The sequence below is a fragment of the Caenorhabditis remanei genome, chromosome I, assembly GCF_010183535.1.
Source record: "Caenorhabditis remanei strain PX506 chromosome I, whole genome shotgun sequence".
NCBI classification, from domain to species: Eukaryota; Metazoa; Nematoda; class Chromadorea; order Rhabditida; family Rhabditidae; genus Caenorhabditis; species Caenorhabditis remanei.
In genome coordinates, this window is record NC_071328.1 from 4,531,560 (window position 1) to 4,558,931 (window position 27,372).

A 27,372-nucleotide genomic window follows, 5' to 3' on the forward strand; every position below is an offset into this window, starting at 1 on the left:
TTATAAACCTGCTAGGGGAGAGTTATTCCCCGAATTATTCATTGTCTTCTCTATATCTTTAGTTGTATTGAACCGAAATCCCGGAAGTTTGGTACAGTTATGTAACGTGGCATGAGAGAGTGGCTAAAAGTTCAAATTTAAAACAGGGAGCATTGAGAGAATTTTCGGATCCGAAGAAAAAGAAATGTGTAGAAAAAATCTTTATCGAACCATGTAAAATTCAAGATACTTTCAAATAAGAAAACTTTCAGAAAACCGGATTGTATGGTTTTCGGTAATTGGTGATTTCTTCCGTTTCCGGTCCTTTTGACCCAGACCCAAACTTTTCGAGATTCAAAATATCCGTTCAGAAAATATTCAAACCGGACGATATTATAGAGAAACCTGAATCTACACTGACTTTTTATTCGAATACACTGACCGTTTTGTCACTGTATATGTTATTTGTACAGCTGTGAATCGATGGAGTTATGGTTGGGATCCTCACTGATATTTTAAACTTTTTCGGTTTTGTATGAGCTTTCTCAAAGATTGTGAAAAAAAGATAGTAAAAGTTCCGAATTTTCTGATTGAACACCGGAAAAATAACGTCGGTCGGTGTCTTTGCTTTCAACTGAAAAGCTGGACATTCTTTCATTTGGTTTCAAGCCGAGCAAAATAATTTTTTTAAATTTAAAACATGCTAGGCACTGAGCACGAGGCGCAGCCAAGTACTGCGGAGTCAGCCGGGAGGCGGGGACGCTAGTTTGGAATACATTCTTACTTACTTGTTACTGAATTGATACCATTGTGGCCGTTTCGTGGGATCAAATGCTTCTGTTTCCAACTGATCGAATACTAGATCTGTATTGAGGCCATTATCAGGAGGAGTCAATCCGAGATTGGCTGTTTCCAAATTATGATATGCTTCACTTCTCATCCATCTTCCTATGAATTGGTTAAGCTCCGCCTCCGTGAATACCGCCTCGGAGAAACTGATGTTTCGACCAGTGAATTTCGATAGAAAACTTGCTCCAAATCGACCGGTATACGACATATGAACATTTTCGATTTTAAGACTCGATTTCGACGTATCCATCAACTCCCAATTGGTTGTTGGTTCAATCATTAAATTAGTCACATTAGGATACTTAGCCAATAGAGTGTCCATATCTTTCCTATCTAGGAATGTCTCTCCTCTCACATATATCCTATTCACATTTTCGTATATTGGAACTACTTTGGTGAATGTCTTGACATGCACTTCCAGTCCACATGGTTCTGTATACCGGTATAATGATTTGACATGCTCATACAATGCATTTGTAAGTGTTCCGTCAGTCTCCGGCAGATGTACCAAACAGCATTCATGATTGCATTTGCTCTTTATAGTTTTCATTCTGGAAAAATATTTGGCAATCCTTATCAGTTAGCTGTTATAAGTTGAAATTTTTCTGTGCAAGCAAAGCTTGGCCCGCCCTCTTGCGGTGCCAGCGCTTTTCACCCATCGCACTACTACAACATTTCGACAATGGGAAGTTATTCTTGAACCAGCCTGGCTGCCGTTTCTGATCTGATAGGAAAGTAGGTGGTTTGAAGCTTTGCTACAGCTTCAAACGAACTAGAATGAGGTGAAATTTCTAGAATGATCCACGATCACAGAAAAGCCCAAACTGTACCGCTGCTCGTTCTCAGGGGGGGGTATGGACCGAATAAAAAATTGTTTTGTAGAGCATTCAGAATCTTATGTAACCTGATGAAATTTAAATTGTACTGATAACCACAATCTGATGTAACTTGATGAAATCTAAATTGTACTGATAACCACATATATATAAGTTATGGCCGACTCCCTTGAGGGGTCGCCGACCATTTTATTCTATCTCTTTTTTATCAACTATCACTTATTTCTTTTTCTTACGTTATCTTTCTTTTTCTTAATAAATTAGTAATCTGAATGCTAATGGTATTCTGTCTTCTTCAAACGCTAATTACCGCTACACAATACTTAAAGAGGGAAATCTGATTGAACTTCTCCTCTTCTTCCCACGGGAAGAAGGGAGACTCAGAACCACTCTTGATTGGATAGAAACTCCGATCACAAGATGGAGGTTCCACTCTCGCATTTACCATACTGGTAAATGAGAACAAGGGAACATAATGCGAACGTCCAAGAGTAGAACAAAAGTTTGAAGTCACGATTTCAAATATCTCATGCTGTGGGTCAAAACACAACATGAAAAAGTTCTATTTTCACATTTCTCAGAACACTGGGAAATGGGAACTAGGGGCTACGGACGCAAGAAAGCGAAAAGAAGAGGAATTACTAGACTATTACGAAGGAAATTTAAAACTCTCGTGAAGATAAAGGTGCGCACCGAACTGCTCATTATGATTGTTTAAAAGACGTCATGTGCTGAATTGTGTGGTTAAATCGTTCTCTAAAATATAATTTTAAGTCAGAAAAAAATGAATACCTCGAAAAAGAGTGAATAGGAAACAAAGGACTAATGTGAACATGAACACATTACCCGTTTACGGGAGAGCCTTCCAAGGAATTGTAACTTATAAGGAGAACCACACAACATCATAAGCCTTTTCCACATAACATCTGAAGTATGAAAAGCTCCTTTATAAAGGGACGATGGAATTGATCAGCTATCCAACTTTTAAGGAAAGTGATGAAAAGTCAGCTATTTTGTTAAAGAGAACGTCCGGTTTAGTGATAGAAACCGGGAGAACTATTTGTTCTAGGTCATCATACAGAATGTATGATAATGAATTAGATAACCCTTGGAGTTATCAGAAGAGAATTCATGTAAAAGAAGAGCAACCACGAGAGAGAGAAAATGAGAAACAAAAGGGGAACACACCCGGAGGCAAGAAGAAAAGTTTTCCGAGTCCACTGAAGATCAAGGACGGAAAATCCAAAAAGTACCTAGACAATTTCTGACAGTAAGATTTTAAGTCAGCCGACCAATCAAAATGTCTTGCCTAAAAACACCCAAAGAGGAATAGACAAACAATTAAATAACTCCGGAAATTTACAAACAGCAAATTATGGAGGACAGTAAAGCAAAATCTGTATGTTTCGTACAGCCCCAAAACGACACCAAGATCGTAAACGTACTAGCCATAAAACTACTAGCCGTAAAAACGTACTAATCATAAACATGGGTTGGTGAGAAGATGTCAATAAAAATGATAAAGACACCACAAGAACGAACATGGAACACAATCCCGGGAAAAGAAAAAAAAACAGTGCTGACAGGAAAGGAAGCTAACTCATTATTCATCTAAGTACATGATGAAAGCCGAAGTTGGAAACACCTGTAAAACCGGTACGGATATTTAAGGAGAACAAGGGAAAAGTGTTATCAGGAAAACAAGGTTATACAACCTGAGGACGGAATAAGAGAGCATAGCGAATTAAGACGCAGAATAGTAGGAGCAATAAATGAGTATATAAACCTGCCAAAACAAGGGGAAACTCATTCCTACACATTCGTAAGCGGAACCGTTGCTACTTCAATGTCCGACATCCCAATGGAATATAATCTCGATGACTCGGGGCTGGAGGAAAGCCAAACCGGGACGTACTTAAACCCCCCCTCGAAAGCGGAAGCGGAACTGCATAAAGAAGAGATTTTAGAAAAAATCAAATCGTTGGAGGACCGCATTGTTGCAAACAACCTAAACACCACCAATTTGCTGGAAGTGCAAGAAGTCGGGATGAGGAAAATTGTGTTGCAACTGGAGACGATCAAGTCAACAATCGCCGAAACAAGAAAGGCCACGAAAAGACCAGGTCAGGAGCAGCAAGTTGAGAAGAAGAAATCCCTCCTGCAATGCCAGATTTGTCAGCAACCGCACAGTGATGTGGAGTGCCCTCAATTGTCTCCCTCGCAAAGGATGGAGAGAGCTGTCAAGGCTCAAAAGTGCTTAAACTGTCTTAAGAAACATAAAGGAAACTGTCGGAATGCACCATCTTGCAAGTTTTGCGAGGGGGCGCACAATTCAGTGTTTCATGTTGAATAACATTGTGATTTAAAATGTTATAGTTAAAAGGAATAAACTCTTTGTTAATACTTTGTTTGTAATTATTTCAGATCAAACAGCAAATTTCAGCACAAGAGTAATTGTGTTGCATCCGTAAAAGAAAAACGGAGATAAGACCATAAGAAAAGTTTGTGGCAGCAAACACAAAACATAAAACAATAAAATGTTTTAACGCAATCGGAAAGATTGTGCGCAAATAATGTGACAGCGGGCTCTGCAAGAGAATGGGCTGATCACGCGCAACAACCATTTTGTTGATAAGGATTGGTGACAAAGGGAAAAAGCCATTAAAATTTTGTGACTAGATGATTTTGAAACATGAAAAAGAGTGTGTGGTGACGCAAATCATAAAAGTTGGAGATAAGAATCTACTACTTAAACCACGCCACCGAACTGATAAGCCAATGGAATTACGGCCTTTACAAGGACGTATCCGAAGAGTGCAAGCTTACGCGAACAACCCTCTTCATAACGATCAACCTGAAGTAATGGTTGACCACCAGAACCTTCAAAACCAACAGGAGATAGATGGGATACAACAACAACCCAACCCTGCTCCAGCCCAAGCAATCGCAAGACTACCTGTGGAGATAACGTTTAAAGATATTAAACAAGCCACGGAGGCGATGCAGGCCACAGTACCGAAGTTCACGGGGGAATCCCCGGATGAACTATACGGTGCCTGGTGCCAACGGTTTACCATTGAAGCAAATGCTTTACAATTGAGCCGTCAACTAACTGCTCTGGTCTTTCCACGTCTTCTGGACGGAAAGGCGCGTTTGAAATATCAAACACTCGAACCAGAGGAGAAAGCAAACTTTGCCATAGCAGTGCAAAGCCTGGGAAACAAGCTGAGATCCCAAGGAAGCAAATCGAAAGCCATGAATAATCTGGCTAAGATTGAGAAAAAACCATCGGAAAGTCTGATTGCTTTCGCAAAAAGAGTCGAAGCACAAGTCAATGTGGCTTACCCTGGAGTGAACCTCATCCAAAGAGATGAAATCGGGATAAACCGATTTATTAACGGTCTAACCTGTCAAATAAGACAAAAATTAATGGAATGTGATGACATCGAATCTCTATACGATGCAGTTCAAAAAGCTGAAAGATTTGCGGAGATTTACGAAGAAGAAACCCGAGACACCGTAAATCTGATTAACCGTATGAATCAAGTGGATACCGAAAATGAATTGGAAGGACTTCGGAAGAAAGTCAAGAAACTAACAATTATGAATGAGATCCTTACCTCGAAGAATCAAGGGAGATACGAAAACAGAAATTTCCCGAACTCCTACAAAAGAGGAGATACGGAAAGAAGAGTATCTTTTCATAATCAAAGATATCAACCCGGACCAAACAGTCCTAGAAACCAAGGATATCAAAACGGATATCAAAATCCGAACTTCGGAAATCGAAACTTCCGTTCTCAAACGCAAACAAGACCAACTGATCCAAGAGGACGTAGTGAACCTCCTCGTAGAGAAGGTTGGCAAATAAACCGTAGCCCAAGAGGAGCCGGAATCAACTTTCTAATGATAATGGCAATTGTTGGAGTGTTAACACAAGTTACATCAGCCACAATGCAAATATGCCCAAATGAAAGAAGTGGAGAATATTTCCATCCGCCAACAACAACATTATGTGAAATCGATAACACTGAAGCTGTAGTCAAAACGAATGTTGAAATATGGACAGAATACGGAACCTCGCAAAAAGTCAGAGCACATAGATGTTCCATAACCACCTATAGAACATGCTACGAAAGCATAGTCAAAATGGTATTCGGAAGTCCAATTATTGAAAACGTGGAAACGAAACCTATGGATAAGAATAACTGCCAACTTGCAATCCAAAACCACAAAATCGGAGAGATAATACTCGAACCAAAAAGAGAAAACCTTTTCCAAAGTACTCCAGACAAGACAACTTATCTAAAATTAGATAATGAATGTCCAAAAAAGTACATTTACACGTTGGAAAGTGGAGAATTGGCTACACCAGATGGAGAGACAATTGCTTCTTCATTAGGGGATACCTCAGGATGCAAAGCCCAAGATGGAGACTGCATAACAACATCGGCTCGAATCATGTGGGAAACTGCCGGAATTCAAAGGTTCTGCAAATACTCTTCAGTAACCACATCGGAAGCCTATGTCACCAAAACAAAAATCGCAATTCCAGAAATGGAAATGGCATTAGAGATTTCACCAAACCAAAACAGGTCAAATTTCGAAATGTGCTCATCTGAATTTGCGGTAACCACAAACAATGGCTTTATGATCTCATTCAAAGATGCAAATGAGACAGAGTCCTTGGAACATCTCATCTCAAAAACATTGAGAAGACGAGTAAAAAGACATGTTCTAAGAAACAAACCAAATGAGACCGTAATTCAAAGAATTTTTGGCCCCACGGTAACTGCTAATAACTTCACCATGTTTGCAGTAGATCCACCCACTGACTTCAGAATCATTCATGAACTGAAGAAATATGATATTGCATTCAGTTTCGTAAAATATCAATGGGAAAATTATGATCTACCGAATAAACAAATTGCGATGTTGAGAGCAATCCGGGAAGGAGAGCTGAGGAAGCAATATATCCGAGAACTGAGACAAAATGGTGAAGGGGAACGACAAGCAGACCTTATCAGAAGGTTGGAAAAACCTACTGAATTGTTTGACCAAGATCTTATTGAAGAATTCGGACCGACAAGGTTGCTATCGGATTCGGAGAAAAGAGAATGGCGTCAAACAGGACAACTCGAAGAAACAAGAACTCAAAATGAGCGCGAAAGAGCAGGTCAAAAGTATGTACAAACCATTTCAGAAATCAGCAACAGAGCTACTGAAAACAGAGGAAATGCTCAATTAAACAGCAGAGTACAGTTTGTAACTGATAAAATTATTGAAGCAAGTCACCACGAATTCAATAAAATATATCGGAAACTTTGTGAACTCCAAAATACTCAAATTGAAATTACTAGAAACCTTCTCACCATTGATCCAACACTTGGAATGAGAACACTGCTCAAAAGGAGTGGCATCGTCGCAAAACGTGCTGGTGAAGTTTACATGGTAAACCAATGTAGACAAATTGAACCGGAAAAGATTCATTATGACCACAAAGTGGCAGGAAAATGCTACATTGATACCCCAGTAACAGTTCAGAATCAAACTTGGTTTATTGCACCAGGTACGCAAAGAGATCTGATCAGGGAAAGTTCAGAAGTGGCATGTGATGAAGTCACTTTGGCAATTTACAAGGATAACGAGGGAAACTGGAGAAGTCGGAATGGAATCGCTAATGTACGAAACGTACCAGTTAGCATAACAAAGTCCGTGGAAAAATGGAATTTAACCCTTTCGGGACCACCAGTATTTGCAAAATTGACAAACATTGAAAACCCAACAATGTACCTAGCTACATGGACAAATGCTCTGAGAAATTTGAGAGAAAATCAACTCGAATTAATCCAAAGTCTGAAAGATGGAGGATTTGACTCAAAAGAGTTCAAGAAAATTTTGGAAAACGGAGCAGATAAGGTCCATAGCATAGCCGGAGAAATTGCAGAGAACATCGAAAAGGGAGCAGCTTACATCCGTGAAAAAGTAATAGAAATCGTCAAAACAGTCGTAATCCCAATCGGAATGTGCTTCATTTTGCTATTGGCATTATACACGGCACTGAAAATCTATTACGGAAAACACGCGTCAAGAAAAGCCCTTATCGAATTTGCAAAAGTTGCTAGAAAAGCACCACCAATGGTTCGAAATGCCATGAGAAGAATGAGACCCGAAATCAATAATATCCAGGTTGATTACGAGGATGACGAAGAAGATCCAATGGAATTACAAACATTCCAAACCAACCGAAAACATTCGGAAATCACAATCCCGGAAGTATATTCAATTCTCACTATGGAAGGAAAAAATTATCTTCCGTATATTCCAATTCACCTAAATGGTGTTCCCGTGGTAGCACTATTGGATACAGGAGCATCTGTGTCACTAGTAGCGGAACGGGTGATTGAGAAGTTGGGATTGGGAAACAGAGTTCAACAGTCAAAATGTACTGCAAAAGTTGCTAATGGAACACAAATGACGTTCTTAGGGAAAATTGAATTAGCTGTAACGGTGGGAGTAAAAACAGTATCACACCAATTGCTAATTGTCAAGAACGGAGAAGCACCTGCCCCATGTTTGTTAGGAATTGATTTCATCACCCTAATGAGCGAAAAAGGATGGCATACGATTCTCGTTATGAGGAAAAGATATGTCCTAATCGGAGGAGCTACCGTCAACTTGTTGAATCCAGACGAACTAGGACATGAAGAAGAGTCAAAACTTTTCGTGGTGTGCGAACAGGATGAGAACATCCCTCCCAGATGCCAAGCTATAATCTCTGGAAGAATTCCGGATGTGACGAATCAGAACGACAATTTCATTGTTTCCGATCTTAATAGAGAAACGGAGGAGTTATACTCAATAAGCAGTGTACTCTCAACCATGAATACCTTGGGACAAGTCGTTTTGAAAATCTACAATCCAGGAAATTCAGAACTGAAACTGAGAAAAAATATGAAAATTGCTCAGGCGGAGTTCTTCAGAGAAAATATGGTACCAAAGCAACCAATGATAAGTACAATCAATCAACAACCAGACGAAAACTGGGAGAGACCAATGTCAAGAAAAGAGGAAGGAGAACTTCTTCTGAAAAAGCTAAACCTAAAAGAATCAAATCTCTCCGAAATCGCCATCAAACAAGTAGAAAAACTTATAAAAAGATATCCGGAAGCTTTTGTCGGGAGTGATGGGAAAATCGGCAAATTTCGAGGAAAAACTCAACATTATATTGAGTTGAATGATAATCATAAAATTCCTCAAACAAGACCATACCGACTAAGTCCGGAACAAAAAGAGAAACTGGAGAGAGAACTTGAAAAAATGAGAAGAAATGACCTCATTGAAGAGTCAACATCTCCGTACACATCTCCAATACTAATGGTACCAAAACCAAATGGAGATACTCGGATTGTAATTGACTACAGAAAACTGAATTTGATTACAAGACCAAGAACATACATCATGCCTCACACCACGGATGTGACGGAAGATGCATCTAGAGGGAAAATTTTCTCAGTGTTTGATATCTGTCAAGGATTTCATCACATAAGGATGTACGAACCTCACAAGGAAAGAACTGCCTTCTGTTGTCACTTAGGTGTATTTCACTACAAATACATGCCTATGGGATTAAAAGGCAGTCCTGATACATTTCAAAGAGCAATGTCTGAGGTGGCAAGACAATTTTCAGGAACACTAATCCTGTATGTTGATGACCTCACAGTAGTTTCTGACAATGAGGAACAACATATTGCGGATCTTGAAGAATTTTTCAAACTCATGATTAAAATGGGATTGAAACTGAAGGCAGAAAAAAGCCAAATTGGAAGAAACAGAATCAAACTTCTGGGATTCGTTATTGAAAACCGAACAATACAGCCCAGCGGAGAAAAAACGGAAGCTATCAGAAACTTCCCCATTCCAAAGAATGTCAGTGAAGTAAAATCATTTCTAGGAATGAGTGGATACTTCCGAAGATTCATAAAAGACTATGCAATTCTTGCAAAACCCCTTACAGCATTAACTCAAAAAGAGAATAGCTTCAAATGGGGTCCAGAACAACAAAAAGCGTTGGATATGATCAAAGATAAATTGATCAGTCCGCCGATTCTCACAACTCCAGACATGAACGGAGATTTCGAGATGCATACAGATGCGTCCAAGATTGGAATTGCGGCCATACTATTCCAAAAACAAGAAAATCAATTAAAAGTAGTGGCATACGCCAGCAGACCAACTACTAAAGTTGAACAGAGATATCCACCAATCGAGCTGGAATCACTAGCTATCACTTGGGGATTAACCCACTATCGACCATACATTTTCGGAAGAAAAGTGAAGGTCGTAACAGATCATCAACCTCTCAAAGCACTTCTTCATAGAAAAGAAAATTTTATGAGTGGTAGATTGATGAGACATGAAGCCATCATACAACAGTATGACGTCGAAATCGTCTACAGACCAGGACGAGAAAATCATGTCGCAGATGCTCTGTCGAGACAGAACGTCAACACGGAACAAGATGGAATTGTGGCAAGCATCGAGGGAAAACCACCTAAAGATACTTGGACATTTGAAGATTGGAAAAGAATTCAAAATCTCAATCCACATATTCAAGAAATTAAGAAAAGCTTACTCTATGACAAACTATCAGTCAGAGTATGGAATATTTATGCAAAATACATCATGATCGATGGAGTTGTGCACATGAAATCTTCAAATGAAGGAAAACCACTAGTATTACTGGACGAAAAAGTTCCAGAACTAAATGAATTTATTATGGCTGTCCATAATAGCATTGGCCATGCAGCCAGCGAAAAAACGAAAACGGCTATCAGCAAAATTGCCGTTTGGAATAAAATGAAACAAAGAATAACCAATGTCGTTAGCAAGTGCAAAACTTGCCAGATGCGAAAACATGCTCCAGAAAAGAGATTTAATATCCCAATGGGAAAATGGGCAATTCCAGCACGCCCATTTGAAAGAATCCACATGGATGTAATTGGTCCACTGCCGGAAACAAAAGATGGCAACCAATACATCATTGCAGCAGTAGATGCATTTTCAAAATTCGCGGTGGTCAAAGCGACACAAAACCAAACAAGCGAAACATCTGTCAAATTTTTGATGGAAAATATTGTTGGAATTCATGGAATCCCATTGCAGATCGTAACTGATCAAGGAAGAAACTTTATTTCCCAAACCTTCAAGGAAATAAGTGAAATTCTTCAACTGAAACAAACATTGACTCCAGCATACCATCATCAATCAAATGGTATAGTTGAGAGATTCAACCGAACAGTAGAAGAAATGTTGACTTGCACAGCAAGAAAACCAGAAAACTTCGACGATTGGGACAGAAAACTGCCAGTCGTAGTTCATGCATACAATGCAAATATACATTCCTCCAGTGGTTACGCTCCAGAAGAGGTAATCTTTGGAAGAAGAACTATTGCCCCAATGGACTTGGTGGTAGAAACTCTTCAACCGAAATACACTGATGAGAAAGATTTGGTTGAATCCATAACTGAAGCAATAAGAGAATGCCACAAGGACGTCTACGGACGCCTACAAACAAGTCAGCGAACTTCGAAAAAGTTTTACGACGAAAACGTCAAAACAAAAACCCAGGAGTTAAACCCGGGAGATAAGGTCTTAATCAGACTATTCACAAGAGGCAAGCTGGAGAATCAATATTCCGAGCCAGTGGAAGTTGTGACAACAACAGCAACAACTGCGACAATCAAAAACCAAAAAGGACGGATGGAATCGATCCACAAAAATCGCCTGAAGAAGTTTATGGAAGAGGTGGCAACCAGTGGACAACTGCAAGACGGTCAGCCAGAAAAGCCTAAGGATCAACAACGTCGTGACAGCGAACAGCCAGTGGCAAAGGAAGCAACCAGGGGATCGAGTAACCAGCAACTGCGACGCAGCCGCAGACTTCAAGGCAAGCCAGCGGATCAGTAAATTAAATTTTCTTTTGTCAAGTTATTGTTACTCGGGACGAGTCTCGAAAAAAAGGAGGGGGATGTAGAGCATTCAGAATCTTATGTAACCTGATGAAATTTAAATTGTACTGATAACCACAATCTGATGTAACTTGATGAAATCTAAATTGTACTGATAACCACATATATATATAAGTTATGGCCGACTCCCTTGAGGGGTCGCCGACCATTTTATTCTATCTCTTTTTTATCAACTATCACTTATTTCTTTTTCTTACGTTATCTTTCTTTTTCTTAATAAATTAGTAATCTGAATGCTAATGGTATTCTGTCTTCTTCAAACGCTAATTACCGCTACACAATACTTAAAGAGGGAAATCTGATTGAACTTCTCCTCTTCTTCCCACGGGAAGAAGGGAGACTCAGAACCACTCTTGATTGGATAGAAACTCCGATCACAACAGTTTCGATATGAAAAGAAATCACGGAAATGAACAAATTAATATAGGGCAGAAGTCGAATTTCTAGGCGACAACGCCAATTTTCTGACAACAGCTCATTCATTGACTACAAAATTCGAGGGATTCTCTCATTGACTACATCTCTCTGAAAGACAGTCCACTACACCATCTGAATTTATAACATATCTCAGAAGCCTACATTTTCCAAACAGGACCAGAAAAAGTAGCGGACTGACCAAATCAGGATTTCTTAGAAATTCGGAAAAGAATTCACAGAAACGAAAAACAGTTAAGAACCGGTTTGTTAAGGTTTTTCCGAGCTTCTAAGAAACCTAAGCCTAAAATAATGGTAAAAACTGGTCCCCCCACGAGAATCACACAGATGGGGTGAACTTTGTTCCTAATTTTAATTTAAAAACTGCGAGTATCGCGTTCGTTTTGGCGAGTGCTGTAGATGTAGTCAATCAGAGATTTTTTTCTCGAATTTTGTAGTCAATGAGAATGTGTAGTCAATGAGTTTTTTGATCAATTTTCTTCGGTCAGCGAAATTCTCAAATTCACCGGGACTCGCAATCAGCGGGTTTCGAATTGAATTCAAAAATGTCTTCGATATAAAAACAAGCTCACAGACATACTTACATCATTAAAGAGCTAACCATAGTCTACTTTTAAGGATACTTCCTTTCCTCAACAAGCTGAGATATTTAGGAAAATATTAGACACAATTCAAAAAATTTTTTAGAACATGTCTTTAGTAAAACATGAGCTAAAGGAGGACAGAAGTCATATTTTCATTTCAGATTTTGATACTTCAGAAAATTCTGAGCAACTTTCATCATTGCAGCATATGCTAAAAATCGGTCTAAACGCTCTAAACTCGCGTTTCCCGGCTCAAAAGGAGCCTAGGTGGAAGAGTTTTCTCACGCGAATTTCTTCCTCCGTGTAGTCCTCTCGGATAAAATTATTTCTCGATTACTCGTTTCCTCGCTTTTTTCAACAAACTTTCGTGTTTTTTTCAATTTATATTAATTTATATCGTTAAAAAAAATAGTAATACTAAATTTTCTTGAAAAAATGAAGAAAACGAAAAATCGAGAAATAAAAAGAAATAATTCTATCCGAGAGAACTACACGGGGGTGAAAGTTGCTCAGAATTTCCTGAAGTATCAGTATCTGGAATAAAAATATATGACTTCAGTCCTCCTTCAATTCCTTATCCAAAAAACGTTGTATTTCGTTTAATTAATTCTAACTCGGTTATAACGAAATTATTGAATCATCACAACGGGAGATGTAAGAAAAGGTGGAGTTAGGAAAATAGTTAACCGCTGAAACGAAGATCAACACCAAGACATTAAAATCCTGACAACTCACGTTCCGTATGCTTTGAAATGTTCTCCAATTTTCAATTCCATTGTTGATTTCATCTCATTCAGCTCCGGCGTCTCAACAATCGCGATAACCGTTTCCACCTGACCGGACTCTTCTTCGACTGCAATGAGATTACGGCTAGGGAACACAACGTACCATATCTTAGGTACCCTTCGTTTTGCTCGAATCACAAAATATTTTATTTGTTTCGAGCAAAGTGACATTATGAACACTTCGCAATATTCCATTGATTTGAAAATTTCCTTTTGGACAACATACGGGAATCGTAAGAGTGGTATAGGCATTCTGAAAAATATATATGATCTCGTCAATACAGGATTAAAGATTTAAAGATTGGTGGCACTTTAAGCTTTTTTGACTTACAAAGTCCATGATAATGTGTTAACTTGGATAATAAGAATACTAATCATTTATTACGATCAATTCAATCGTGAAAATAAGAAATAATTTCGGATAATACCGTAATAACTGTAATACAGGCGCATGCACCTCTATTTTTCAAATCACCTCAGGAATCTTTCTCTCTCTCTTGCAGGGACGCTTTTAATTTTCAACCTATCATTTTCTTTCAAATCATGATTTTCTTCCAAACCATATTTTTCAAATCATGCGAAACACCGGAATTGAAATGACTTAAAACATAAAATTTTATTTTTTTAATAGTAAGGATTTTTCACGAAATTTGAACAAGAATTCCTACAAATCAGTAGATAGGGTGCGCTGCTATTTTTTTAAAATAGGATGAGCCTTTAGGGTCCTCTAATTAAGTTACAATTCTATGTTTTTTACGGTAGTTGTATAATGAATATGCAATTGAATTTGATACACGAAAACAACTGCAACACATAGGACAGGATATTAGGCTCAAGAGAATGGGTTGTACAAAAAAGTGAACTGGGAAAAATACAGAAAAAAAAAGTAATGATGGTAGTTGAGAGTTTAGGCTTATAAAATCAAGAGCAGTATGAGGTCAATTTTTCCGGGAAACTACCGTGAAGTTTTCACCGAAAATTTCCCGGTAATTTTCCGAGGAACAGGTCTGATGGTGAGTGAAATTTAACATGCAGAATTTTAAAGTTGAAAAAGTTTTGTTAACGAGAAAGTGGGTCTGCAATTTACAGGGTGGCTAATAAGTATACTACGCTCTTAATTCTTGGATATTCGGCGGGAAAACGCTTGAATCAGCAAAAAACCGTTATTAACAGTTGGAATGTTCTAACTAGATTCAGTTTACAAAAGGAATTCGAAGTTGGATACTTTGGCTTTGATACAGGCCTTCAGACGTAAGACTCCAAAATCGCCTGTGCGCCGCAGGTAGTCGACGTTGACTTCGTCCCATATCTTCTGAAAGAAGGTCTTGAGAACAACGGCCATGTTGTAGAAGATTCTTGAGATCTTGCTCTTCAAATATTCCCATACGATGAAATCCATCAGAATGAGATCCGCCGACGATCCAGGCCTAAAGTCGTTGTTCCAGTAGCCAGGAAAATGAGAGAAATGATGCATTTTGTTGATTTGGAACTGTGGGACGTAGCTCAATCTTGTTGAAAGATGAAAAAGAGTCTAGTAGAGTGTTGAGCTGTGCAAAGGAACACAACATCCTTCAAAACCAAGTTTTGGAAGACCCCGAGTTGATTTTCGCATTTCTTTTAATGAAAACTAACGAAGTTCTACCGTAAGATGTCACCACGGCCCATACCATCACAGTTTTAGAAAAAAGGTGGTCATGGACCTGGTGACGTCAAGGAGACCTACTATCTATCACCTCTTGATAACAAAAGTTTTTGCTTTTGACGGTTGAAAAAAGGTTCAATAGTAAAAATCTTATCATAAGTCCAGATCACGCCCGAGACGCGGCGCACAGGCTATTTCGGCGTCTTACGGCAGACGGCCTGTATCAAAGGCAAAGTATCAAACTTCGAATTCCTATTGTAAACTGAATCTAATTAGAACATTTCAACTATTGATAACGTTGTTTTGTGGATTCAAGCGTTTTCCCGGCGAATATCCAAGAATTAAGAGCGTCGTATACTTATTAGCCACCCTGTAGTTTATCCCAGAAGAGCTTGGTTTTAGCGCGGGTTTAGTGTAATCAATCAACGTGGAAAATGTTTTCTTGTTGGTTGAAAATATTGATTTTTTTCCTTTGAGACTCGAACAACATCAGCCCTCATAGTAAGGCAAGCCACAAAAATTATCATTCTGTTTCAATTGCCCTGCACGCCAACCAGGTGTTATCAAAAGGTGTTATCAAAGAAGTTCCGACAATATGTCGACTCGTGAGGGTTTGATTTGATCTTCAGTATACACTATTGTTTTTTTCTAATCAATAAACAAATTAAATTAAACACGGCTCTGAAGCATACAAATCGCTCAAAGCATAAAAAGTTATCAGATATTAACTGTAAATCAGTGTGCTCAAAAAAAACAGAAGGTGAATGAGGAGCAACCGCACGCGAAAGGATGACTGTGAGACAAGACTATCGATTCTATGAGATGAGACCATATGCGTTGCGGTTCGGCGTTGCGTGTTTGCGTTACTGGACCGTGTTGCGGAGTTCTGGGAAACGGCAAACAGTAAGAAATTGAACGTGGCAACGGTGTCATGTCCACTCCTGGTAAGTAAACGAACGATAAGACAATAAATCAATAAAAACACAGGTTTTCTCAAGATTACCAATTCATTTAGTAAAACTCCATAAATTATCAATGTGATAATTGATACAAAACTATGAGAGATAAAGAATTAGTCAAAAAGCTACCCTAGGCTAATAGACACAAAAAGACACTAAACAGTAAAGAAAATGATGGTAAAAAAACCCAGAAAACAAAAAAGGGTGAAACTTGACCGAAGCGGAGAAAACCCTAGGCTCAAGAACGATGAGAAAATCCCTTTTTTCCTTCACTCACTTTAACGTGTTCGCGCAGGAGAAATGATACAGTGCGCTAGAGCGCATCTGTATAGAGCGCGGGAGTTACAAAGACAAGTCTTCACTTGTTCATACTTGCAAAACCGGGTCGACACGGGCCAGCGCGCAAATCGCAGCAAACTCAATATTATGAGCTGACAAATATGCCGAAATTCATCCGGTCCGTAGTAGGTCACGTACCTTAGGGGTGCGGAGACCGGCCTCGAATGAGCTTGCGCTCGGCCTTATATACTGGTGCGGGGGTGGGAGACATTGGCCCCCAGTCCCCCTGACCTCAGCCATCGGTAACGGATCCGTACGCGAATCCGTATACCATCCGCGTGCTAGACAATTGCTTTTTCGCGCAAAAGTACATAGCCGTATTCTATCCGTTCGCGATTTTTGGAAACGGACCGTACGCGACTGGCCAGTCGTGAAAATAGCCGTAACGGATCAGTTACGGATCAGAAACCTGGCTCATCCGTATACGGTTGAAGCGCACTTTACCTGTGTGGCTCTTTGACATGTGTCCTAACTTGCCACAATAGTGACACTTTTCTGTAAGAGTAAGGAAGATTTCACTTCGACTTACCTGGGAGTCGTTCCCAGTACTACGACCTTTGTAGTCGTCGTTTAGTCTTGGATTCTTGAACGATTGTCCCGACAATCACCGTTCGTGATCCGTCGCCATATCTGGCATGCTTAGCCTTCAAGGACGGTGTTCCAGGCCTGATCCGGTGTTGATCGTGCCTCCCGTATGGCCAGGGTTTTGATTACCTGGTTCAATCTTTTCATGAACCGTTCCATTGTGACTTCGTTCTGGTACTCGGGATCCTTCCGATACTCGTGGTACGACTGCATCATCAGCTTGAGAGACATGTGGAAGAGGGAATCGGTGGATGGTTCACCTGGCGGCTGCTTGCTTGATCGTAGGTGTCTTGCTCCGCTCGTTGAGCTGTCTGAAGTTGAGAAATAATCATCAGGAAGCGTCCTGTCGTATCGCTTCGAGAAGTCCTCAATCTGTTCATCTCTTACATTGATTGCATCGCGAAGAGCTTTCACTTTGTCATCTCGAGCCCGGTTGGATCGTTGTTCGATGATTCCGTCCTCGCGATCTTTCCGCTTTTGACGGCACTCTCGAACGTAGTGTCCTGTTTCAGGCAGTAATAACACTCTCTCTGAGGCGACTTGTTTCCACCTCTGTTGCTTTTTTGTCTTCTGATGCTCCGAGAGACGTCGCGTTGCCTGCCCCGATCCTGGTAGTCGACGACCCTGTTTGTCAGAAAGGCTATCAGCTCTGCCGGAAGTTGGGCGTTTGGGGCTGGTTGGTATGTCCGTGTTATGCATCCTTCAACTGCTTGAGCATGACTGGGTGCTTCTTTAGGTGACTTGCTTGCTTGAACGCAATAGAGCCTTGCTTCTTTGCCTGTGGTTGGTGTCCACGAGCATCTCGTTCATTCCTTGGACGATGTCTTCAAATGTTGCATCCGGGTTTTCCTTCAGAATGTTCTCTGCTTGGTTTCTTGTTTCATAGTTAAGCACGGTAGGGAATGTCCTATTGACCTCTTCTTGTGCCTCGTCTTCAATCTCCAAGTCTTGTAACAGCTCATTGCTTTTTTTAATTGGTACTCTGTCCACATCCAAACCCACATCTTTTTCGAAAACATCAGAAGCAACACACTGCCCTTCCCATCTTCGTTTCCACTTCGTGATGAATCAGTTTCTTTTCTGATTCCTTATCACTTGAACATTTTGTATCAACCTTCATCCCGAACTTCTGATCTTCAACTGTCGACTAAATTTCCGGAGCCACTCGAACTTCTTGTATCAGAGAGTTCCTTGTCGGACGCTTCAAGGCTATATGCCCTTGCTTATCGCATCTGAAACAAGCAATAGTTCAATTAATTTTCACTTTTGATGTATTTAACCCAGGCACTCTCGAACAAGTATGTGCATAACACCCAGTCACACTACATTATCTGTTTTTGTGCAATCCCAACACACTACTCGATGAATCATTACCAGAATAAGAACTGTGGACTAAATTCTTTCAACATTCCGGACTTTTCTTATTGTACATATAACTTTTCGGCTCTTGATGATGTTGATCAGTCTTCTGCGCACTTTGATTATTTAAATCAGTGTTTGTGCCGAAGTTTTGTTGTAAACTTTTGTTGGTTGATGTGTGAATTACTATTCGATTAACTGAAGTATATTTGTTGAATCTTGAAGACTGTTGTGGGACGTATGCATTGTTCTGTGTAGAACCTGCGCGTTGCATGTTTTTAGAAAAGTGATCCGACTGCTGTCGGTTCATTTCCAGCTCTCTTTGCGCCGCTTTCCTTTTCCCACTTCTCCATTCTTCATCAAGTATTGTTGCTTCTGCTCACTATTTTTTTGTTTCGGAAATTTGGTATCGGAAACATGCTGTCCCTACTCGTAACTCTAGACCCCAAGAACGGTGTTTTGGGGAAGAATGAGAAAAACTGCGATTTCAATTTTCAAGTCCTTCCAGTAAATTATTTTTGATGTTTCAAAATAATGGTTTTTTTTTGAAGTTTTTCATTCAATCATGCCATTTTTATTCAGTTCCGGTACAATTTTCGATCATACCACAAAAAAATTTTCGAAAAAATTGAATTTTTTGTTTTCTGAAAATTTTCTCCCGAATCGAATCATTCCGACTGAAATGTTGAGGATAGCATTATAAAATCAGGAGAATATAACTGAAATATTTCTTAGGTTCGTAAAAAACTTGATTCCCACTGTCGGGTCACCTGCTACTTACGCGTTCATGGTGAAATTCAGCGAAATTTTCAACTTGGGAAGTTAGTGCAACGGTACTTCATACTTGCAACGATGAATATGACAGGAATAGTGGGAAAACTGCAAAATTTGATAGATTCAGCAAGATTACCAAAAAAAAAACTTGAAAAGTTTTTTCCTGATATCCATAAAAAGGTCAGACCATTGAACATTTATGAGTCCTAATTTTTTATTTTTTGGTCATTTATTTTTTGGTCATTTTTTGGGTCATTTCATTCTTTTCAGCATGCCCACCAGAGATGGACCACTCATGGTACAATGCGATCCATTTCAAAAAGAAACCCTGCTTCCCTCAATCCACAATTATTTCCTCGACTTATTCGGTTCATCCATCAAATATGAGTTGATTGTGAACAAGCTGACATCCAAATTATCGAAAATGAGGAATATTACCAGTACAGATTTAATGTATAGCGGTGAAATAGGAACAACAGAATTCCAAGATTTTCTTACTGTCTCTCCTAATCAAGATTTCATCAGACTTCTGTCATTTGAGAATCCTTCGCTTGGAAAAAACTAGGAATTCACTAAGACGAAAGTTTTGAATATTGGATATACGTGGTGCTCGGCAGATGCCATTTTATCCAACTTCGAAGGAAGGCAGTTGTTTATTGAGAATGGAATTATAAGCGATACTGCTGTCATCCAGTTTCTGAACAAGTGGAGATAGAATGAAAGATATCAGAATTTGGAGTATTTGAGCATTTCTCTTAGAACTCATCGTTGTCAGCTCAATTCAAATCTTATCATGAATAGTATTCCAATTAATCGATTAGATAAATCTGACGAGTTGCCAGTTTACACATTTGATAAAAGGTAAGCCGACAATTCATTTCAATTCATAAATTCCGTATTTTTCAGAGGAACCTATTTCGAACATACTTGGCGAATTCATAAGTTCAGCAGTCCAAATTACATTGTTCGAGAAACTGATCAACACGTGTCATCCATTATGGTTACGGAGAATAATATCACTTTTGCCGCGTGGAATATGACTGAAAGGGAGTTTTTGGCGAAACATTCCTTCAAGAAATCCTATTGAAAACATACGTCAATTGCTGTTATTTATTTTTAATATGCATGATTAAGAAAACAACATTCTGAAATTTATATTGTTTCGATAACTCTGTTCCAAACACTGCTGTTTAATACATTTTATTCTATCAAGCTTTATTGAGTATTTGTTCTGAACTTCCATTTGAAATTCCATCAACTTATTTTCACTCCTGAAGAAATCCCAGAATCCACGAAAAATGGTTTCTTTGTAATGCGAGATTTAACTACATTTTAAAATAAATACTCATCAGTTCTCTTGAATTTCTCCCATGGATCCATTGGAACGCGGATCGAATCTGTGAGTATGTCATATGGATCTTTTATGGATCCATTTAGGACCCACGCGCGATCCGTAGTTTCTTTGATTCGATTGGGTGTCTGTATTGTGTTCTTTCTATTGTTTTTCAACTTCTAAAGCAATAACTAGTGCAACAAATACGTTCAGCAAACGAGACTCCGCCCACTTTCTTCAATAGACTTTTTTCAATTGGTGCGTGTAATGGAATTTTTCTAAAGAAATTAGAAGTTTTCATCAGACTGTGTATCGTACTGTATCGATGGAGCATATTCGCTTTAGTGAGACGAAACACCATGTGTCTGACAGATTAGATTGTCGTCGGAATGGAAGACCCTCTCAATACACTGCGCACAGTACTTTGAGAGGGCCTCTTCAGGAGGCCGTGGACGTGTGACGACGAGATGAGGACACACAAGACTCACTACATCTCCTCGTGCAGATCATTGATTTTTTTGAATCTCTCCCCTTTTCTACCTCTCTTCCTCTATTATATTCTTTATTATTTCAGAATGAAAACTATGAAACTTTCTAGTTTTCCCTTGGTGGTCCAAACTGAAATATTCTCAAGTATGGAACTAATCGATATTCTTTTTCTGTCGTTTTATCTTTAAAGAGACAGGATGCCCCAAACTCTTGCTAGCGCGTGCGCCTTTATAATAGGTTTCACGGTTCAGAACAATTCTGCTCTATTTCTGACAAATGATCATAGATATGTTCAGATGGATAGGACTTCTGATTCCAGGTCCTTGAAATTTTCTGTTCGTCCCTTTGCTCTTCTCAGTCTCCTCTAGATCCTCCATTCACTATTCCCCTATTCAAATCCTCCCATGCAGGGATCTACCCTCTGCTAATAGCACCAATTAACACCTCTTTTATGTTTGGATTTGTCAGATTGATTTGTATGTAGATGCCATTAATCACATCTTGTCACTCTCTTTCTTTCGAGAACATTCTGAGCAGAAGATCGTAATGTTCTCTTGCCCAGTACCTTGTGGCCTTACCTTACGGCATTCCTGTGCACACATAGCACACAGTCATTCCTCATTCATTCCTCATTCATTCAGGTCTTCTACCTCCCGTCTTATTGATTTTCCCTCTCATTTTCTTGTCGACTCAACCTCATAGCTATTTTTAGGAATGTCGGATTCCAACTCTGAAAACGAGGCATCCTTCGATTTTCTCAGCGATTCGGACCACTCGGATGGGTCTGATGTGGAGCAACAAGAGCCAGAAAAGATGGAAAATGTGGTAGAGTCTTCTGGAGAAGATGAGGTATCTGACGACGACGTGGACTCTACTGGAGAAGATGAGGAAACATCGGAGAGTGAAGAAGACGACTATTATGAAAGCGACTCATTTGAAGATGACGAAGAATCGTCTGACGACGAAGAAGAAACTCCACAGAATGCGGACGTTAAAACTCTTCTACAAGCTTCTGAGGAAGCCGCGTTGAAGCTATTAGACGAGAAGTATCTGACCAATAGGGAATCTCTCCGAGCTTTCGAATCCGTCGAACGAAACACAGATCAAGAAGCCAAGAAAAAGATTGAGGAATCTTATCGGCTGAGCTTACAGGAGTATGCAGAGCTGAGAGCTCAACAATCACTGACCGCGGAGCCACCAGTGACTCCACAAGCCGTGAATCAGAGATCAGGTTCTGGGCAACAAGCTCCATATGATGTGGAACGTGCAATAGCTGCAGTAGCAGATATATTGCAACATATTTCCAAGACTCCGGAGCACAACCAACGCAGGAGAGATGCTCGAACTCCAGCACGTGATGCCAACGCCATGGGCCAAGACTGGGCAATAATAGGTGCTGTCGTCGTCATGGCTCTTCTCTGTCCCTTTATAACTTGGTATTCGATGGTAAGTTGTTATCAAGTCTAGAAAGAATAATATGCATTTGAAAATTTTCAGGAACAAATATACTCCGCAATGCCAGAAAAAGATCTGAGAAACTTCAAGTGTGTCGAAGATCTACCAGAACATCTGATGACCAAATGGACCCCCGACTTTTCCAAATACCAAGGAGTTGAAGCCTTTGCTCGTGAAATTGGAAACCAAGACGATGCCAAATACCTCTACGAAATGCATCCAGTTCTCACAAATATGAAAGAAAATCAGGCGGACTTGCAGTTTTACATAAAAAGTGAAAACATGACCGACAAACCAATTCGTTTAACCGGCCCATGTGTCTACAAAAATAGACATTTCACGGTTTTCTTGAAAGATGGATTTTTGCATGTGAATGGGGAGTATCAAGCCAACGGGGAAATGAAGAATGCCACGTTTGTCTACAGTGTCTCGGAGTAACTTCTTCTTGTTAATTTTTCTATTTTTTTCGTTTTGATCTTTAATATCCACCTTCCACAATTTTCATTAATGTTCTCAACTCTTTTGTTTCTATCTCCCATTTTCAGTTCAACTTGTTTTGTTTTTTTCTTTTTTAATCAATAAAAGTGTGATTCTTTTGTTATTCTTGTGAATCAAATGGTTGTTTGATGGTATGTACAGTACTCAACCATACAGAATGTCGCACTCGCAGATTTCAGTTAAAAATTTTGTAATTGATAACTTTTTTGTACGAAGCCATCCTAAGAAGTTATCATTCGGCAAATAAATTTTTCGCTATCTTTGTTTTTATTGCTAGAATGTGAAATGTATTGTGATGGACTGCAACTTTTCAGGTAGAGTTTGTATCAAAGAGTTGTCAACAACAAACATGAAGCTCTACTTTTGATCTACACAGTCCATACGTTTCAAAAATCTCACCTTTCAGCATTGAAAAGGAACAGTGATTGTGAAATTACTTCGCCAATTGATAACTTCTCAGGATAACCCTGTACAAAAAGAAGTCAATTACAAAATTAAGATCTACTTTTGATCTACAGACTCCATTAAAACTTGGAATTGTGAGATAATCAATAAGGACGTGGCACACTTTCAAAGCTGACCGTTTTCAGCTGTTTTCCAATAGAAGTGAAGGGGATTCTAGCAAAAGGAGGCATGATTTCTTATTCGGAATTCAAAATTCCTAGAATTTCAAGGAATTCTATTAATCCGGGATTCTGGAACTTCCATTCTAAAAACTAGAAATCGAAATCCAACATACGGAATCCGGGATCTGGAACAATTTTGACTTTGCCGATCTTATTGTTTCCAAACTTGACGTTTCGAAACCGAGACGTTTCGAAACCAGAGTTGTGAGGAATTCCGACTTCCGACCTCCTGGCTTTTTTCACTTCCGACTTCCGACTTCCGTTTTGAAAATTTCATTTCCGAATTCCGTCATTCCATAACTGTGAAAGTTAAGAAGAATAAGTTTTGCAGAAATAAATGGAAAAATGGTCTATTGTCGCGACAAAAAAGTTCCGACATTTTTTACCGACGCGTGTTTGCGGACATAGTGCTAAATTATTAAATTTTGCATTGAGTCCGCAAACACGCGTCGGTAAAAAATGTCGGAACTTTTTTATTTCGATAATAAAAGGATAGAAAAAAGGTTTTCTTCAGCGAAAAACTAATTTTCCACTGATTTTCCAGAATTTTATGATTTTTCTCTTGGAGTTTTGAATATTTGCAGAAAAAACCACTTCCTAATTCCGACTTCCGACTTCCGGATTCCGTTTTAGAAAAAATCACTTCCGCAAAACTCTGTTCGAAACCAGACGTTTCAAAAACACGACATTACAACACTCAACTTGAAAAAATCACTGAAAAATTACTCATGACCGTAATAGAAAATTAGAAATGTCAAAGTTGCAAGATTACTCGGTTTCGAAACTTTTTCATGTATCTCATTTTGTTCATCTCATCTCTACAAAAAATCCATTCCCACGTGGTCACCTCCCCCCTCCATATTCCATTTCCCATGACCACCGTAACCCAGCCTCATTCTCTTCATATCCCCTCTTTCCTATCTCCCCCAACTCCTCATTCATTGCTTATCAATATCCGAGAAAATATCAAATTTTGTGCTCCGCGATCATTTCACTGGGAATAATCATGAACATATCTCAAATGGCATCGATCGAGAAAGCACCGTATTATCACGGATTCTTGCCGAGAGAAGACGTGAAGATGGTGTTGAAAACGAACGGAGAGTTTCTTATTCGGATTTAGGAGCCGAGGAAGGGGGAGCCGAGATCTCATATTTTGAGCGTTTTTCACAATCAACCACCCAATATTGATGAGGAGACTTGGGTGAGTGAAGTAATCGCGCTCTATTGGAATTCGCTCTACCGGAATCTCGTTAAATGAGATAAGTTACGGTGGAGCGAAGATGTAAAAACCGTGTAGATTCGGTAGAATTGGACTGAGCTCCGGGAAGTTCTGGAATAGAGACATTTCGAAACTAGGACGTTTCGAAACCGCGACAGCTCGAAAGCAGACAATAATGAGGTTTCGATATGTTTGGTTTCGAGGTGTTTCGGTTTCAAAGTTACCCGGTTTGGAAACGTCCAGTTCCAAATGACTTTGAAGCCAGACCAGACGTTTCGAAACCGAGACGTTTTGAGACTGAGACGTTCCGAAATCGGAAAAAGTTGACTGAAAAACCTAGTTTTTCAATTAATTTTCTATGCCAGATAGGTGTCAAAGTACCCCAGTTTCAAATTGTCACGGTTTCGAAACGTCCCAAAACTAATTTTGGAAACTGAGACGTCTCAAAACCAGATATACTATTTTCCGAAATTTATCTAATCTAGACATCTTCGGATTCTGAATCTCTTCTTCAATTCTTCTAAAACGATAGTAAGATTTCAATACTTTTGGATTCGAGGTGTTCCGGTTTTGAAACGTCCCGGTTTCAAAATGATTTTGATACCAAACCAGATCATGAGACGTTCCGAAACCGAGACATTTCAAAACTAAGAAATTTTGGTACTAAAAATTGGAACTAATTTTCCAATTAATTCTTCTTGTCCCAGATTAAAATTGTCGTGGTTTAGAAACGTCTAATTTTGGAAACTGAGACGTTTCGCAACCAGTTCCCGGAAGTTATCTAATCCCACCGTCTTCTGATTCTGAATCTATTCCGAATCCATTATTTCAGATCAAACATTTCGTGATAAAATGCAATGACAACAAAGTTTTCATTGAGAAAAACGCGTTTCCATCGATCCAAGACCTCGTAGATCATCATATGAAAACAAAAGATTCCGTGAAAGACGACGTCCTTCTACTCAAAGCTCTGCCACGTCAACCATGGGAACTCGATCATGAGAACATTGAAATTCTGAAGAAACTGGGAGAAGGAGCATTCGGAGAAGTTAGTATGGGGAAGTTGAAGTTTCGAAAAGGAGGAAAAACGGTGAATGTTGCAATAAAACAAGCGAAACTCTCGAATCTGACGAAAGATCAAATCAAGGAATTTATGGGAGAAGCGAGAGTTATGAGACAGTTCGGACACCCGCATGTCGTCCGTTTCTATGGAGTTGCAGCCACGACTGAACCACTTTATATGGTTATGGAACTGGCGACAAATGGAGCATTGGATAGTTATTTGAAGAAGAATCCAGACTTGGCAATTGAAAAGAAGAATGAAATGATACTTCAGGCGGCATGGGGACTCGAGTACTTGCATAGTAAACCTGTGATGCATCGGGATATTGCCGCGAGAAATTGTCTGTATGGAGATGGAAGAGTCAAGATTTCGGATTTCGGATTGACTAGACATGGATTGACGTATCAGGTGGGAGTGGGAGTGGGTTTGGGAGACTGGGTTACTGTAGTCAGAGGCCGAAATTCAGGTGCGCCGGAGCACGTTTGCTCACTCGGAAGATTTCGTCTTTTTTAGAATCTACAATTGCTTCACGACTTTTCTAACCGCGCACTAATGATATTCTCCTGTTTCTCTTCGTCTCTTGAGCACTGTTTTTGTCCAGTTTCTATTTGGGTTACTGTAGTTTAGATCCGAGAATCCGAAAATTCCAGACTTTTCGAAAAATCCCCGGCTCAGCCCGGATTCAAAAATGGGCACTCATTTTTCAAACATTTTTTTTGAAAATTTTTGAAATTTTTGATGGCTTATCAGAATTTCCTTTAATTCTGAATGATATTAATGATAGTCAAAATGTTGACTATTTCGCGAACAAAATTCAAAAAATTCGAAAAAATTTGATTTTTGAGTTTTGGTGCTAAGGCTTGGAAAATCAAAGTTTTGGTGTTTTGTTTCGATTTCTCGGGTTAAATCTGGAAATGGATTACTGTAGATCCACCATCTAAAGCTCCGCCCCTTATAGACCTATATTTCCAGGCAGACCCAAACAAGAAAGCTCCGATCCGTTGGCTCTCGGTTGAAGTCATCACTCAACGTCTGTTCTCTCTGAAAAGTGATGTTTGGGCATATGCAGTCATGAGTTGGGAAATCTATAACAATGGAATAGAGCCGTATCCTGGAATGATGGTTGCCGAAGTAGCACAGAGAGTTCTCGGTGGATATCGGATGGAACTACCGGATAGTCTCAGTTTGGAAATTAAAGTTCTTATTGTGAGTTATTTTGTTTGATTAAAAAACGTTTTAAAAAGAAAATTCCCATTTCGCAGGCAAGAGCCTGGGCTCAAAACGAGAATGAGAGACCGTCGATGGCTGAAATCGCTCTGGAACTTCAACGTATTACTGGAATTGTCAGACCGGATTTCGTAGCGATGGAGGCTCAGATCAAGAAGGAATTGATGGTTGCGAACAATTTGACGAATAAGTCGCATGTTCGAAAGAATAAAGCACAGAAAGGACGATTGCCGAAGGGAATGTAGGAGAAAGGAATGGAATTTGTAGAGGGTTTTATTATAATTTGGATAGGAAATGAAGTT

General features: G+C 39.4%; 5 protein-coding genes across 5 annotated transcripts; 3 read left to right on the top strand and 2 right to left on the bottom strand.

The window, feature by feature from the left end:
- Positions 1 to 763: 763 nt before the first annotated feature.
- On the bottom strand, positions 764 to 1,378 carry GCK72_000731 (uncharacterized protein; the record flags this gene model as incomplete). The annotated part of the gene is made up of 1 exon (XM_053722642.1): positions 764 to 1,378. One exon carries the CDS (start codon positions 1,376 to 1,378, stop codon positions 764 to 766), a length of 615 nt encoding a protein of 204 aa, XP_053591287.1.
- Positions 1,379 to 3,510: 2,132 nt separating this feature from the next.
- GCK72_000732 (uncharacterized protein) lies at positions 3,511 to 4,017 on the top strand (the record flags this gene model as incomplete). Its single annotated transcript, XM_053722643.1, has 1 exon — positions 3,511 to 4,017. The coding sequence occupies one exon, from the start codon at positions 3,511 to 3,513 to the stop codon at positions 4,015 to 4,017; it is 507 nt and encodes a 168-aa protein (XP_053591288.1).
- A 9,428-nt stretch (positions 4,018 to 13,445) lies between these two features.
- Positions 13,446 to 13,751, bottom strand: GCK72_000733 (uncharacterized protein; the record flags this gene model as incomplete). The annotated part of the gene is made up of 1 exon (XM_053722644.1): positions 13,446 to 13,751. One exon carries the CDS (start codon positions 13,749 to 13,751, stop codon positions 13,446 to 13,448), a length of 306 nt encoding a protein of 101 aa, XP_053591289.1.
- Positions 13,752 to 21,693: 7,942 nt separating this feature from the next.
- GCK72_000734 (uncharacterized protein) lies at positions 21,694 to 22,872 on the top strand (the record flags this gene model as incomplete). The annotated part of the gene is made up of 2 exons (XM_053722645.1): positions 21,694 to 22,425; positions 22,477 to 22,872. The coding sequence occupies 2 exons, from the start codon at positions 21,694 to 21,696 to the stop codon at positions 22,870 to 22,872; spliced, it is 1,128 nt and encodes a 375-aa protein (XP_053591290.1).
- A 2,830-nt stretch (positions 22,873 to 25,702) lies between these two features.
- GCK72_000735 (uncharacterized protein) lies at positions 25,703 to 27,315 on the top strand (the record flags this gene model as incomplete). Its single annotated transcript, XM_053722646.1, has 3 exons — positions 25,703 to 26,251; positions 26,816 to 27,049; positions 27,106 to 27,315. 3 exons carry the CDS (start codon positions 25,703 to 25,705, stop codon positions 27,313 to 27,315), a joined length of 993 nt encoding a protein of 330 aa, XP_053591291.1.
- Positions 27,316 to 27,372: the final 57 nt, after the last annotated feature.